Below are 15569 nucleotides of genomic sequence, written 5' to 3'. Positions count from 1 at the left end.
GCGGGAGCTGCACAAAAGGGGGCAGTCGCCAGTGCTGGAGACGCCCAGAGCCACCAGAGGCTAAAGAGTGGCGAATTCAACAACGACGAGATGCCACTTCCCTCGGCATGTTGGCAAAAATTAAAAAGTTGAGTACTCTGAGGGTTGGCCACCACTAGACAAGTCGGAAGCCTAGCAAGCCATACTGGAGGGCCACTTGGCAGCGTGCAGAGCAAACACCTGACTCAAGGAGAGCTTTCAAGAGAAAGAAGACGTCCTGCGCTGTCACGTTCTAGGTCGCGAATAAAACCCGGGACCCGCACAGTAGCGGACTGCCAGTGCAGGAGCCTCCCTGGGTATCCCTGGAAACCGAGGAAGTTACCGCCCCCTCGGGAAGCCACGCCTCCTATTTTGTTCCGGCTCGGGGGCGGGACCCAGTCGAGGCCCGCCTGGCCCTTTAAGGCTGACCTAGCGGGGCCCCAAGTTGCGATGACGCGCAAGGAGCTGGGGGTGGAGGGCGGGGGAGGTCACGTGGGCGCCGGCAGCGCGACTCTCGGCCCTGGGCGCTCTGCGGCCGCCAGCTCCCGCGACCGCCGCCCCTGCCCCTCGCTGGTGCCTCAGCAAGGTGCGTTGCCGCCAGGTACGCCCTCGCCAGGTACGCCTTCCTGGGTCCCCTCTGCGGCCTCCTCCGGGGACCTCGCGGCCATTAGGCGCCCTGCCCCTTCCCTTCTTAACACGTGCCCGGGCGGCGCTCGCTTGTACCCGGCCGCGCGACCACCGCCCCCTGCGGCAAGTCTGTACTCTCTGGCCGTTCGTCCCTCACTCCCAGCTTGCCCCGGGCTAGCAGCCCAGCCCAGTTCAGAGGCTCCAAAGCTGGGGTGTGTTGGAAAAGTCTGGGCTGGACTCACTCTTCCCCTTTCCCCCAGGTGCCACTAGAAGCGCCAGGCTGGGGCCGCCTCTGAGCGCCCCGCGGGGGCCATGGATGGTGAAACAGCAGATGAGCAGGGGGGCCCTGTGCCCCCGTCAGTTGCACCCGGCGGACCCGGCTTGGGCGGTGCTCCGGGGGGGCGGCGGGAGCCCAAGAAGTACGCAGTGACCGACGACTACCAGTTGTCCAAGCAGGTGCTGGGCCTGGGTGTGAACGGCAAGGTGCTGGAGTGCTTCCATCGGCGCACTGGGCAGAAGTGTGCCCTGAAGGTCAGTGAGCCCTCACTGAGGCCTGGGCTATCCTGGAGGGTCCACAGCGGAAGCCTGTGGGTGAAGCTATGTCTAGCGCCCCTGCTAAGCTTCCTATGCTCAGCAACATGTTTCATCCTCATACTCTCCTGTAAGGTCAGGCTCGTGGTCCTCCCTACTTTACAGATGGGGAAACTGAGGCGTAGTCTAGCTAAGCTTTGGGTGTCCCAGTGAGCAAGGGGTGGAGTCAGTATGGCTAGAGCTGCTGTACCCGGAAGCAGGGAAGGGGTGACTCCTGACTCTGGGGTTCTGGCTGGACCCATGTGTTCAGGCCCAAAGGGGGGTCTCTTGTTCAACTTGGCTGCCCCTTCCATGTGAAGCTCCTTTGACTGGAATGGATCTGTTTCCCTTTGCTGGAAGCTGAGCCCTCACCAAGGCTTGGGTGGGGCTGCTTCTTCCCTGTGGCCCCTGCCTGTCTGGGCTGGAGTGGTGTGAGCCTCCCAGGGCTGGCCAGAAGACAAGGCTGATGCCCACTGCACCTGTGGAGCCTCAGGAAGCTGCTGATGGACTCCTGTCGAGTCACTGGTCCCCTGTTGAAAGGGACAGGCCGGCCGGGCGCGGTGGCTCAAGCCTGTAATCCCAGCACTTTGGGAGGCCGAGACGGGCGGATCACGAGGTCAGGAGTTCGAGACCATCCTGGCTAACACGGTGAAACCCCGTCTGTACTAAAAAATACCAAAAACTAGCCGGGCGAGGTGGCGGGCGCCTGTAGTCCCGGCTACTCGGGAGGCTGAGGCAGGAGAATGGCGTAAAAACCCGGGAGGCGGAGCTTGCAGTGAGCTGAGATCCGGCCACTGCACTCCAGCCTGGGCGACACAGCGAGACTCCGTCTCAAAAAAAAAAAAAAAAAAAAAAAAAAAAAAAAAAAGAAAGGGACAGGCCCTGGTCCAACCCACCCCTGGTTCCTGGGCAGAGGGCGGGCCAGCCATCTAACTACCTCAGACTATAGGCTCCCTGGAGACCTGGCATGCTGATATAGGTGGCATGGTGGGGATCAGGGGGATGCGGGGGTTGGGTACCTAGTTCTAGCTTAAGGCATACATCTGGGCCTTGGGCCACACCCCATACCCAGAATTCCTTGAATCTGTCATCTCTGGGGTCTTTACTCATCTGTAGCTTGTGCCAATGGATAGGTAGAGCATGGCAGGGATAGTGACTCCTGGAGGCTAGAAGTACAGCAAAGGCCCTTTTCAATTTTTTTTTTTTTTTTTTTTTTTTTTTGAGACAGAGTCTCGCTCTGTCGCCCAAGCTGGAGTGCAGTGGCGCAATCTTGGCTCACTGCAAGCTCCGCCTCCCGGGTTCACGCCATTCTCCTGCCTCAGCCTCCTGAGTAGCTGGGACTACAGGCACCCACCACAGCGCCCGGCTAATTTTTCGTATTTTTAATAGAGACGGGGTTTCACCATGGTCTCAATCTCCTGACCTTGTGATCCGCCCGCCTCGGCCTCCCAAAGTGCTGGGATTACAGGCTGAGCCACCATGCCCGGCCAGCCCTTCTCATTTTACAAAAGATTTTTTTTTTGTTTTTTTTTTGAGACTCTGTCTCTCTCTGGAGCTCCGTCTCCGGCTCTGTTGCCAGGCTAGAGTGCAGTGGCACGATCTCGGCTCACTGCAATTTCCACCTCCCAGGTTCAAGTGATTTTCCTGCCTCAGCCTCCCAAGTAGCTGGGACTGCAGGTGTGTGCCACCATGCCCAGCTAATTTTTTGTATTTTTAATAGAGACAGGGTTTCACCATATTGGCCAGAATGGTCTCGATCTCTTGACCTCGTGATCCGCCTGCCTCGGCCTCCCAAAGTGCTGGGATTATAGGCGTGAGCCACTGCACCTGGCCTTTACACAACTTTTAATTATGAGTCCAAGTGCAGAGTCCTCTAGATATGGCTAATAGGTATCCTGTGTTTGCCAGTTTCATGACCTTGGATGATATCCCAGACTCTTGAAGCCAGGTTTCTGCATCTATTCATGGGGAAAGATAAGGAGTTGTTGTGAAGATGAAATGAGATTATACGTTTAAAGCACTTGGTACAGGACCTGATACAGGTCTGGAGAGGTTACAGGACTTATTTAAAGCACAGGATCGTAAAGCATCTGAGCAGAGAGCTGGGCCCAGCTCTCTGTGTCTTTCCCAGGACCACTAGGGCCAACAGAGGAGGTTGTCTCCGAGACTGCCTTGGAGGGGATCATGCGGATGGTTCTAGGAGAGGATCAGGTTGGGCTGGTGGGGCTGGGCCCCAGGTATAGCTTCTTTGCCCACTAACCCAGCAGTCGAATGGGGTGCGGGAGATTTTCAGAGTCTCAGGAATGGGATTCTCTGAGTCTCTTAGGGAAAAAGTGACTCTTCTGAGGGCAGACTGGGATTCTGAGGGCAGACGGGGATAAGGGGATGAGGAATGAGAGTTTTCATCCCCCTCTGGGCACCATTTAGCCCTTCCACCTGTGCTATGATTGAGGGCAGTCTGGGTGGTGAGGGATTGAGGCCAGAGACCCACTTCTTTTTTTTTTTTTTTTTTTTTTTAAATACATATATTTGAATGATCAAATAAGAATATCAAAGAATTTTTTTTTGACTTTTTTATTTATTTATTTATTTATTTATTTATTTATTTATTTATTATTATTATACTTTAAGTTGTAGGGTACATGTGCATAACGTGCAGGTTTGTTACATATGTATACTTGTGCCATGTTGGAGACCCACTTCTTAATACCAAGGCTTTGGCCCTGTGGGCCAAGACTGAGCTCTGACCAGCCCCTGTGGTGTCCAGATGCTGTGGGTGAGTCAGGGATGGGGTGGGAGATGAGAATTTGTAGGCCCACACAGTGCCAGTTATAAGTAAGGCTGGACTTAACCCCTTCCCCATAGATGCTATGTCTGATGAGTGACTTGGGGTAACTTCTGACTGCAAGAACTTCCATAGCACCTCATCAGTGCTCTCCTTGTTCTGGACTGGGAATTGGGTCAGGCCTGGAGTGGGTTTCCCTCTGTACCCCTTTATGGGTGAGCATGGCTGGGGCTACTAGCGTGGGACCTTCAGGATCTGGCCCTAAATTGGCACTCAAAGGGGACATGGATTAGATGTGGCTCCCACTCCAGGACCTTCCTGTTCTTGGTATCCCTAGTGACCAAGCCTAGAAGTCACTACCCAGCTAAGTAGGCATTTACTATCTCCCAATATTGGGCTAAGCACAACCTCTGGTACAGTCATTTTACCTGTCTTGTGAGTGGTAGCTGTGGCCATGAGGAGGAAGGTGGCACTTCCCCACTTATAGCTTCTGCCCATTGCCCAGGAGGGCCAGGACCTGGGGACCTCAGTGCATGGGCAGGCCTGGGCCCAGGGAGCTTAGCCAGCTCGTGATGGATCACAGTCCTTTCCTTACATCTGCCTAGCCCTCTTCCCCTAGTTGCCCCAGCTCAGTGTAGGCAACAGTTATGGGCTCTGTGTCTTTCTGCCTCCCTGGTGATGTGCCCCAGGTTACCAGGCTGGCCTGTCCTTGTTTTATAACCTGAACTTGTTCAGGCCATCTCTGCCCATTTGTCTCATGCTCATTCTCTTGACTCTGTTGCAGCAAGATGGCAGATAGTGCTTAACAGGAAGCCTGAAACTCAGCAAATACTCATGAAACAGGAAGAGCTGTGGCCACTGTCCCTGTAACTGTTGCTATTCTGTGGAGGCCCTAGAGGAACAGGTCCCTCCCTCCCAGGGAGCTGGGCCTCTTCTGCTTTCCCTTAGCCCCTGACCACCTGCTAGGTTCATCTTGGCCTCAGTCATACTCAGTGGCTCCCTCCCAAGGCTACCTTCTGCTGCCAGTGCAGCCATTCTTCTCCATTCTACTCCGAGCACTCATTGCTGTCCTCTTGGCAGGAACTGGAGGACTGCCTTTCTTGGAGAGGGTGTATGGGCCAGGCAGTCCTCCAGTGTCTGTTCCTCCTGACCTCTTGCTTGTGCCCTCTCCCAGGCTTAACTAGTTAATTAGTACCCTTCAGCTTTCCCTTTAACTGGGCACAGCCCTGCAGATTTATCACAAATCAGTTACCCCACCACATCCAAGACCCAGTCCCTCAAACTTTATCGTATATGTGAAAATTGGGACCCAAAGTGAGTCACATGGCTTGAAGTGGGGGGTGTAGCAGAGGCCATAATTTTCTCCCTTCCTGATTTCCTGCCCAGCCCTCTTGTGGTTTTTGGCCTCTTGGCAGGCAGAAGTGACCATGGCACTTAGTATCTCTAAATGAAAGCAATAGGCTGGGTGCAGTGGCTCGTGCCTATAATCCCAGCACTTTGGGAGGCTGAGGCAGGAGAATTACTTGAGTCCAGGAGTTTAAGACCAGTCCTGGCAACATAGTAAGACCCCTATCTCTATACAAAATTAAAAAATTAGGGCTGGGTATGATGGCTTATGCCTGTAATCCCAGCACTTTGGGAGGCCAAGGTGGGAGGATCACTTGAAGTCCGGAGTTCGAGACCAGCCTGGCCAACCTGGCGAAACCGTGTCTCTACTAAAAATACAAAAATTAGCTGAACACAGTGACTAGCGCCTGTAATCCCAGTTGCTGGGGAGGCTGAGGCAGGAGAATCGCTTGAACCCGGGAGGCGTAGGTTGCCGTGAGCCGAGATCACGCCACTGCACTCTAGCCTAGGTGAGAGAGTGAGACTGTGTCTCAGAAAAAAAAAAAAAAATTAGCCAGGTGTGGTGGCACACACCTGCAGTCCCAGCTACTCAAGAGGCTGAGGTGGGAAGATTGCTTGAGCCTAGGGGTTTGAGGCTGCAGTGAGCTGTGGTCATGCCACTGTACTCCAGTCCGGGTGACAGAGTGAGACCTGTCTCAAAAATTGAAAGAAAGAAAAGCAATAAAAGGCCTTACGGAGACATAATGGTGGGGTCTTCTTTCCTGCCCCTGTGTTCTGGACTGTGGGGCTGGGAGCTCTTCCCCTCTGACCCCTAAAACATGTTGGAAGCTCTTCTGGGCTCCCAGTGCCCTCTTCTCTTCTTTGTTAAGGAGAGTAGAGTGGTGGGGTGGTGGATCCACATGTCCAGGAGACCCCTGCAGAGTCCTCTGGGTCAAGTCTCTGTAGCAGGCATCTTCCTTCTGGTTCCCAGGATCTGGGAGGTTGCTGGAGCTGCCTTCTCTGGGATAGTTTCCTTCCCCTTGATGCCAGTTGGCTTCCGTGAGCCAGGCTGCTCTGCATGTGGGATCTCAGTGATGCCCCAAAGCACAACACAGAAGAGGGCATATTTCTCCTGACAGATAGGAAACTAAGCTCTGGAAACCAGGAGGAGATCTCACAGGGATTTGAGATTACACAGGGATTTGGGGACTTGGCTGTATATGTTCTGAGCCTCTAATTGTGGCATTCAAAGCCTCTGCAGTCCAACCCACCTCCCTTTTCTACCTTAGGTGACATCTTTCCTTCTCCAGCACTGAAGACTTTCTTCCCATCTGTCAAGATTCAGCCCCAGTGCCACCTCTTCCAGGAAGCTGCCCAGAGTTCCTGGCTTTAGGGCAATGGAACCTTCTTTGTTTGACCCCTAAAGCCATAATACTCCCCTTTGACTCAAAGCACCTTTATAGCACCTGGGCCCAAGGCCTGGCATGTATCAGGGACTCATGAGTGCTTATGAAAATAACCAGGCTCTGGCCCCTCTGAGCTTTGGAAGGAGCATCAGGAGCTGGACTTTTTCCAGGTTACACCTTCTCCACAGGAGAGGGGTTCTTGGATTGCAGCTCAGAGATAAGCCACAGAGAAATGTTATTTCTCCTCTCCTAAAGTCTGAGAATTCACATTGTTATTGGAATCTAACAGTTCCACTGCCTCAACAGACCTCATGGGGAATTCCTGGGAGAAAGGAAATGCCCATTCATGAGGCCATTTCTGCCCACTGCCTGCTGTCCAGGCTGCACCTCTGAGTAGACAGAGGGTATAACCAGAATGCCGAAAGGAAGATAGAACATGATGGATGCAGAGACTGGGAAGCAGTGGATCCAGAGCCCAGTACCCTGGATGCCTCACTCTCCCTGGGGGGATGGTGCCCACTGCTCCATGGGTGAGGCTGGCCTGTTGGGGCTAGTGCTGTTGAGCTGGATTTGAAGCCAGGTGAAGCTGCCAGGTAAGCCAGGCCCTTCTTCATTTGGCAGCCACCAACCCCTCACCTACCATCTCCAGACCGGTCAGATCAGCCTCTGCAGGGCCACCCATTAGAGTCAACAAATCAGGAGGCACATGGAGGGCCTGGCAGCCCTGTACAACAGAGTCCCTTAAAATAGTTTCACTGCCCCCTGCGTTCTCCCAACGCTGCTCCTTACCTGGAAGGAAAGAATCTGAGGAGCCAGAGTGTTAACTGCCAGGGATGGGCAATTTGCTTTTTCATGAAGATCCTGGGGAGGGCATCAAACCCTACAAAATGCAAATAGTGGAATTTTAGGCAGAGGTTGATTGTTCTGAGATGGTTCATACTGTGCCTGGCTGGCCTTGCTTACTGTTTTCGAAGCTGTGCTACCGGCCTACTCTGAGGATCACCTCTGCTGGGGCTTCTAGGATCTTTCCCCATCCCATCTAGGAGCCGATGCCAGCTCTCCAGGATTCAGGCCTTGGTGCTGTGGATTCTGATACCCCCATAAACGGCTAACAGTTTTTCACAGCATTCTGCCCAGCAGGTCCTGTCCACAGTGCACAACGATGCACAGCATGAGTTATCTTACCTAACTCTTATCACTCCCATTATATGGATGAGGTTCAGAGGTCAGCAACTTGCCCAAAGTGCACAACTAGTGGGTAGCAGGGCTGAGCTGTGAGCCTAGGCAGTTTGATGCCAGAGTCCTACCATCTAAGTCATCTCACTCCTCATGCAAGTCTGTGGGAACACGGGAGGGTCTCTGAGACTTGGCCCTTGGAGGGATGCTGGCATTGTCCTCTCTGCTCCACTGGGATCCCTGGCAGCCCCAGCTGGGCCCTGAGTGTTGCTGCCAGTGTCTGCCTACATCTGCCCAGTCCTCCTCACTGTATGGAACTCTATGCCAGTGATTGGACAGGTGGCAGTCCCATGAGGCCAGCACACAAGGACCATGATGACTGTGGAGGCCACCTCAGAAAGGTCATGTGCCTTTTCCCAGGCCTTGTGAGTCTCAGACAAGCGGAGCTGAGCAGAGCCCAGAGCACCACGGGCAGGAAGTCAGACTGGTGAGTGGGCGAGTGGAAACTGTATCTGGGCTGGGCCAGCTAGGAGAGGCTTCCTGGAAGAGGTTGCCAGTTTAATCCAGACCTCTGGTTTGAGAAGGATGTGGATGACAGAGGAAGGCACAGGGTGTATGTGTGTGCCTGTGTGCGTGTGTGCGCATGTGGGTGGGTGTGTGTGTATGTGTATGTGTGTGTGCGTGTGTGTCACAACATGCCTGGTTTAGACATTCAGTACCTGCTGTGGAGTACCAGTTTCCCACTCGCAGACCTATGTTCTGGCAGGATGTGGTTGACCTCAGCAGGCCGGTGTCAAAGTCCTGACAAAGCCTGGGAAGCTGAGGGAGGACCAGAGGAATCTGTGGAGGAAGAGGCATTTGTGTAGGGCTTTAAAGGGTAGAGCACCATTGCTGAGGGTGCTGCAGGGACTCCTGGATCACCTGGGCTGTTGTTCAGACTATGTGGGAAGGACTCAGTTTTCATTACAACAGAGGTCTGTTATATCTCTTCTGAGCTTCACACCTGGGGAAGTGGAGTTAGATCCCTCATCTTTCTCTACTGGGGACATTATCATGGAAGACCCCTGGGTGGAGGCAGCGGTTAGAACATCTGGCTCTGTAAGCCCGCAGCCTCCCTTGGCTCCAGGCTGCCATGTCTAATAGTGAAGGCCCACAGGCAAGAGCTGAGGACATCCCTAGGTGAGAGTCATTCCAAGCATACCTGTGCTGTGAGAGTGTGCACCAAGCGCTTCCTGGAGAGCTGGCTCTGCTGCTCTCAGGGCAGTTGAGACCATGGCTCCTGTGAGCGCTGGTGTTTTCCCTGGAGAACATTAGTTCTACTGCTCTCCCTCCATCTGTTGGACATCTTGTGTGGTCCCAGATGAAAGGCCCCACCTGGGGTTGAGAGAGGAACAGTGCTCTCAGCTTAAAATGTTTTCTGCGACATTCTCTCTAAGTGACTTTGGACTAAACGCGGTTTCATAATCTTTTGCAAAACCGTCATTTTGTGGTGCAGTTGAACCCTGGGTTTGAATATGTGGTGGGGAATAGGATCCAGTCTCGGTGACTGTTACTATCCCTGCATTCATGCTATGAGACAACATAGGCCAGCAGACACTCTCAGAAGGCAGGGCTTTCATTTGGGGTGGCCTGGGTGCATTTGCTGGTGAAACATTATTGGTTTTTATGAGGGTTCACCCTGCATCTGGGGAAGCCAGCCCCTTGAGGGACAGGAAAGAATGGTGTGAAGGGAGCTCTGGATCCTGGTCTCTTCCCCACCTTCCTGCCCTTTTGGAACTAAGTGGATTAGGCCCTGTGCAATTGTGATTAAAATCCTGCTGTGTGGGAACCATGGAGGTTTTGCTTAGAGCAGGAACACGAGGCTCCTGTTTGGGGAACAAGGAGCCTCAGGAGGCCCTTTCAGCACTAGACAGGCCAGGGATGCGGAAAGATTGCTTTTGTTTTTGAGGCGAGTTTGGGATTAGGGTTGCCTTTTTCTTTGGATAGGACTTTGTCTTTGCTGCCTTCTCATGGCACTAGCGATATTTCTGTCCTCTGCCTCCTTATCCCTCTCATTTCTCCTTTTCCACCTGTTTCTCCTGCTATTGCTCTGTCCCCACTCTCCCAGGCCTTGCCAGTTTGCCTGTCTCATGTGTTTCAGGCCTGATGGCCTCTTTTCTGCAGCCCAGCAGGCTGAGGGCAGGCGGAGGACAGAGCAGGGCCAGGTCAGGTGCTGAGAACTCATCCTGGTCAACAGGCAGCTCACTCCCCCACCCCCACCCCAGGGGAGGGTGGGGGTGGGGAAGGAAGGAGTGACTGCTGTACCCATGCCACTCACAGTGTCCCCTCCTGCTACCCGCCTTGACCAGGTGTCAGCAGCCTTGGCAGTCAGAACAGTGGAGTCAGGAGTTCTTGGGCTGAGCTGTAACCTGAGGAGGTCCCCCGCCACCCCCCCATGGCTTGTGTGAAGTCAGCTTCAGCTGCAGTCTCTACTGTTGGGTCTCCTTTTACAGCCCAATGGTCTGAGACTTCTGCTTGGGACAATTGTGTGGGACTAGGCACAGTACGACCCCCAAGGGTTCCCTGGCCACAGTCAGGTGTAGATGGGGCTGAGATCTGACCTGAGTCAGAGCCTTAGAGCCAGCCAGAGGAGCTGGTGGGAGTCTGGGAGGGCTCAAGGTGTGAGGTACAACCTGCTTCCATTTTTACAGAGGGCATAACTGAGTGTGAGCTACACCTGCACTAGCTGGGGTGAACACTCAAGAATCTCTAGCTGGCACCCTGCACCTGACCGCCCTCGCCCTGCTAAGGCTCAGAGGCTACATTCAGGGGCCTGTGGGACCAGGACCTTGAGCTGCTACACTCATTGCCCCATTCTTAAGGGTTCAGCCTCCACAAGAGACCCATAGCTCATCCAAAGATGCTCACTCAACATTAACAGCCCCCTTCTCAGGATGTGGCAGAAGAATTGGCCTCTCCGTGCTTTCTGGCAGGCAGTGGCACAGGGGGCTGGGGGATGGCAATAAGGGTGCCCACTTGCTGAGTGTCTCCTACATGCCAGGCGCAAACATGGCAGAATCAGAATGGATTATCACCCCCATGCCATGGATGCAGACAGGTTCAGAAAAGCAGAGTAACTCACCCAGGGTCACGTAGTATGGACATGGCCCTGTGCTGGAACCCAGGCCTGGCTCTCAGCCATTCCTCCCTGCGTGTGTGCTCCTCTGGGAATCGGGAACCACAGTCTGCTCATCTGCAAAATGAGAGCCTGGGCCGGGTGCGCTGGCTTACACCTGTAATCCAAGCACTTTGGGAGGCTGAGGCGGGTGGATCACCTGAAGTCAGGAGTTCGAGATCAGCGTGGTGAAACCCCGTCTCTACTAAAAATAGAAAAATTAGCTGGATGAGGTGGCATATGCCTTTAATACCAGCTACTTGAGAGACTGAGGCAGGAGAATCACCTGAACCTGGGAGGTGGAGGTTGCAGTGAGCTGAGATTGTGCCATTGCACTCTAGCCTGGGCGACAAGAGTGAAACTCCATCTCAAAAAAAAAAAAAAAAAAAAATGAAGGCCTGGGTGCTCTGCTTGGCAAAGGCCTCCATTTTGGTTGTGAAGACATGTTAGGTGGGCAATGATTATCGGCAGTACCAGGGAAGCAGGCAGGTCAGGGGGGCCTGCCTTGCCCACTGCTGGGGCTGATCTTGCAAGTAGATAGACAGCATAGAGACTGGTCAGAGAGTGCCCCAGGATGCCTCTCCCACACCAGTCAGCAAATGGTGTTGTCAGGGGGAACATTTGTCTATGGTGATGCCACCAGCAAGGGCTATATTCTGCCAGGCTCAGGAACTCTGGGGGTTATGACTCAGGTTTGGGGACCCCTTCTGCTGTACTTCATGGCCTAATTAAGTGCTTGAGTCAGGCTGAGCCAGTACCAGGGTGTGTCCTTACCCTAGGCAGGCCCAGGAGAGGGGGAGTGAGTCACTGCCACCTAGTCTCATGGCAGGAACAGGCAGTGTCCCTCAGACACTGCCAGGCCACCACTCTGGTCCCCTAGAGGGCAGGGCCTCCCCCTCTTCCTCGTAGCTATGGCTCCATGGTGTGATCAGAGACTAGGAAAGCTTCTGGGAGCCGGCTGGGTGTCAGTGCCCTGGGAGTCCTCTGGTTGAGCATGAGCAGGAGGGGAGAGGGGCCAGGGACCAAGGGAGACTGGAAGCCTGGATGGCCAGTGCTCCTGCTACCCCTGGGAGGAGCCTGAGGAGAGCGATGGCTGCCTGTGCTCACCCAGGCCTGTGTGGTGAGCTGCAGAGACGTGAATGAAGCCAAAGGATGAGGGAGACATGCTGAGCAGATATGAGATAGAAGGTCAGTGTCGGGGGTGGGGATGGAAGGTTCCCTAGGGCCTCTGTGCCATGCCTCTGGGGGTGAGCCAGTGCATCTCCTCACGCCCACTTCTGATTCCTTTGTCATCTCTGTGACATCTCCTCCGGGTGAGGGAGACCAGCTGTCATTCTTCTGAAAGCTGGAGGGTGTTGGGTCCCCTCTCTCCAGAGCTGACCAGAGGCCTGACCTGCTGAGTGCTTCAGCAGGGGTCACCTAGGCATGACCTCACTTGCCCTGGCCACCCCTGTTAGGGTGGGTTCTATGGCCATTTGTAACCCTGTGGCAGCTATGTGGGCATCACTGTCACACAACTGGCCAGTTGGGGGCACATATTTCATAGCTGCTGTGGAGTCTCTTCATGAAGAGAGACCGCTGATGGGACATTGTTTCTGAGATTGCAACAAAACACTTGTGTTTGCTAAAATGTTCCAGTCTTATGATGAAAATGTCCTATTTTTACACTGTCATAGAAGAAATAGAACCAGGGTAAAGTTTCACAGATTATGTAGCTGATTTTGATAGAAAAATCCCCTTTTCCTCTTTGAAGTTAAAGGAAGATACCAGAACCTAGATCTTCTGAGTATGTACTCAGGGGGCTCACAAGTGGTCTCTGCGGCCTCCCCCAGCCCTCTGTGGGAAGGCCGTGGGCAGAATGCTGGGATCTCACACCCGTCAAGGGCAGAGGGAGTTCTGATCCTGCCGCTTTCTCACTGTAGAACCTCTGGGGGAGGGGAGGAGGCCATAGCTGTCTCTGGGTCTCTCCCCACCTGTAACACAGGTGCCATGTGGGAGGAGAGTGGGTACCCAGTTCACAGATGCAAGCTGGGGCTTAGGAAGGTAAAAGGACTGGCCATGGTCACACACTTTGCAGGAGGGACATTGTTCAAAAGGATGCGAGGAGTTATTGAGGGGTGTAAAGGTGTCTGCTACCTGGGAGAGTAGGGGGCTTCCACAAAGAAGTGAAGATGGGCCCCCTCCTGTAGTTGACCAAGCTTGAAAGCTGGGTGAGTTCCCTGTTGTGGGTCTCCGTCCTTTCAGTCTTGGTTCCCATTCCCCAGGGTCCCTCCCCTGAGATCAGCCACCCTCTCCACCCTGGAGGGTCTTCCCCTTTCTTATTGAGCCTTTCACAGCTAAACAGGATTCATGGACTCAAGGTTCTTGGTCCATCTTTGAAGAGCCCAGTCTGGCCGTGCACCTCTGAGGATATGAGACCATTTCCTGTGACCTGCTGGATTGGAGGGGTTCTGCCTCCCCCGGGTCCCCAAGGCTGCACCTCGCTTTCCCTGAGTTCTGGGAAACAAGGAGGGGAGGAGTGTAAGGCCATTTCAGGAAGACCCAGGGGAATCCTGAAGCCAGGAGTCCCTAAGCAAACCCGGAAACTGTTTTCACCTGTACCATCATGGCCCCTCAATTCCTTCAGTGTACACCCGACACCGAGTTCATCTGAGCTCTTTGCGTGTGCTCTCATTCCCTCCTCCTGGCTCCCTGGGAACAGGAGTATTAGCACCATCTCCACTTTCCAGATTGGGCCCGTGAGGCTCAGAGAGGCTGAATGGCCTGCTTAAGGCCACAGGGGAGTTGGGGACAGACCTGGACCCCTGTGGCTGCAGCTAGTCCTGCTGTGCATGGTCCCTGGTCTGGGGCACTGGGACCCCCTAGCACTCACATTCTCACTGTTCTTCCCTCTTCCTTCCCGGGAGCCTCCCTCAGGTCCCTCTTTCTAGAAGCATTTCCCTCCACTCTTCCCATCCCCCAGACTTAGCATTTCAGCCTTTGTTTCCAGGTTGTCTGGGGCTGGTGGGAAGCAGACCAACTGAGGCCATCAAAATTTAGTAAATTGGAGGAATCTTGTCTTCCTAAGACTTGAGGATTTCTTTTTTTTTTTTTTAATGTGAGATGGAGTCTCGCTTTGTCGCCCAGGCTGGAGTGCAGTGGCGCGATCTCCACTCACTGCAAGCTCCACCTCCCGGGTTCACACTATTCTCCTGCCTCAGCCTCCCAAGTAGCTGGGACTACAGGCACCCGCCACCACCATGCCTGGCTAATTTTTTTGTATTTTTGGTAGAGACAGGGTTTCACTGTGTTGGCCAGGATGATCTCAATCTCCTGACCTCGTGATCCGCCCGCCTCAGCCTCCCAAAGTGCTGGGATTACAGGCGTGAGCCACCGCGCCCAGCCTAAGACTTGATGATTTCAAAATTTGTGTTGGCTGTCCTGTCAGCAGAGCTTCCTGGGAAGACACTAGGTTTGGAACCTCAGCTACTCCCTCTCCCCCCAAGAACTCTAGTGGGAAGTGGTCAGGTGGAGGTTCGCAGCCTGTCAAGCTGCCCCCTGCCCCCATCAGGTGTCCTGGCCTTGGCCTAGAAGGGGAGTGGTTGTTCAGGCATCTTCCTTTCTTGTGAGTTCCCTCAGGAGAGGCTGGCCTTCCCCATCTCGCCTGTTCTGCCAGGTTCTGGTTCTGGAAAGAAAGGAGAAGGGAAGGGAAGGAGCCAGGACCAGTTTCCCAGCTGTACATGTCATCATCAAGCATCCCAATTGGCAGTGACTCATCCATAGACCCCTAAATCCTTGAGGACAGAGTGCCCATGGCAGCATTCCCAGTCCCAGTCCACCTAGCCCCCAGACAGGTCCAGTACATGTTTGCAGGAATTGGGAGGGGATCTGTACATGGGCAGGCCTCCTTGGGGATGAAAGTTGAATCCTGCTTCCCAAAGAACTCTGACTCAGAGGTGGCCATGTGCAAACCATGTGACCCAGAGAATCTACAAAGCCTCCCTGACCCTCAGTTTCCTCATCTGAAAATGGTGGCTAACAATGGAGTTGTTGAAGGGCAAGAGCTAATGGGTGTGACATGCCTGGTACAGGGCAGGGCTCCGTGAACATCTGCCATTATTGTAACAACCACCAAGCAGCAGGGCCTGGTCCAGACCAGGGGCGTGGGCCAAGCTCTCGGAAGGAGTGGCAGGGCCTTCTCTGTTTTCCCCAGGCTGGTGTTGTAGGGATGAGTGCCTGCTCCAAGCCTTGAAGCTGCATGGAAAAGGGGTGAAGCAGCTGTACATGGTTCCCAGTGCAGGGGACAGGTCCAGGTTCAAGTCTTGACTCTCACTGCCCAGCTGTGTGACTTTGGGCAAGTCACTTAACCTTCTAGAGGGACATTTCCCTACAGGTAGAAGGGCACTGCTGATGCTCGTTGGGTTATGGTGAGCACTGTATGAGGTGGCCTCAGCACAGTACTGGCCCAGCACCAGGGACAGACTGTTGTCATGTAGCGAGAGCTAATCCTACCTGACTCCATCATTCC

General features: G+C 54.0%; 1 protein-coding gene across 3 annotated transcripts in view; it reads left to right on the top strand.

The window, feature by feature from the left end:
- Nucleotides 1–504: 504 nt before the first annotated feature.
- The window catches only part of MAPKAPK3 (mitogen-activated protein kinase-activated protein kinase 3), a 33608-nt gene continuing 18543 nt past the window's right edge, over nucleotides 505–15569 (top strand). Inside the window, exons 1-2 of one of the 3 annotated variants that reach the window (XM_025376954.1) lie at nucleotides 505–604; nucleotides 906–1176. In XM_025376954.1, the coding sequence (XP_025232739.1) occupies nucleotides 958–1176 (219 nt within the window). In that variant the 5' untranslated portion in view covers nucleotides 505–604; nucleotides 906–957. Of the gene's footprint in view, nucleotides 635–905; nucleotides 1177–15569 lie in introns of all 3 variants that reach the window. The other 2 variants (XM_025376956.1, XM_025376955.1) reach the window with 2 other exon arrangements.

Source organism: Theropithecus gelada, chromosome 2, assembly GCF_003255815.1.
Source record: "Theropithecus gelada isolate Dixy chromosome 2, Tgel_1.0, whole genome shotgun sequence".
Taxonomy (NCBI): Eukaryota; Metazoa; Chordata; class Mammalia; order Primates; family Cercopithecidae; genus Theropithecus; species Theropithecus gelada.
This window is presented reverse-complemented; position numbering and strand designations above follow the sequence as displayed.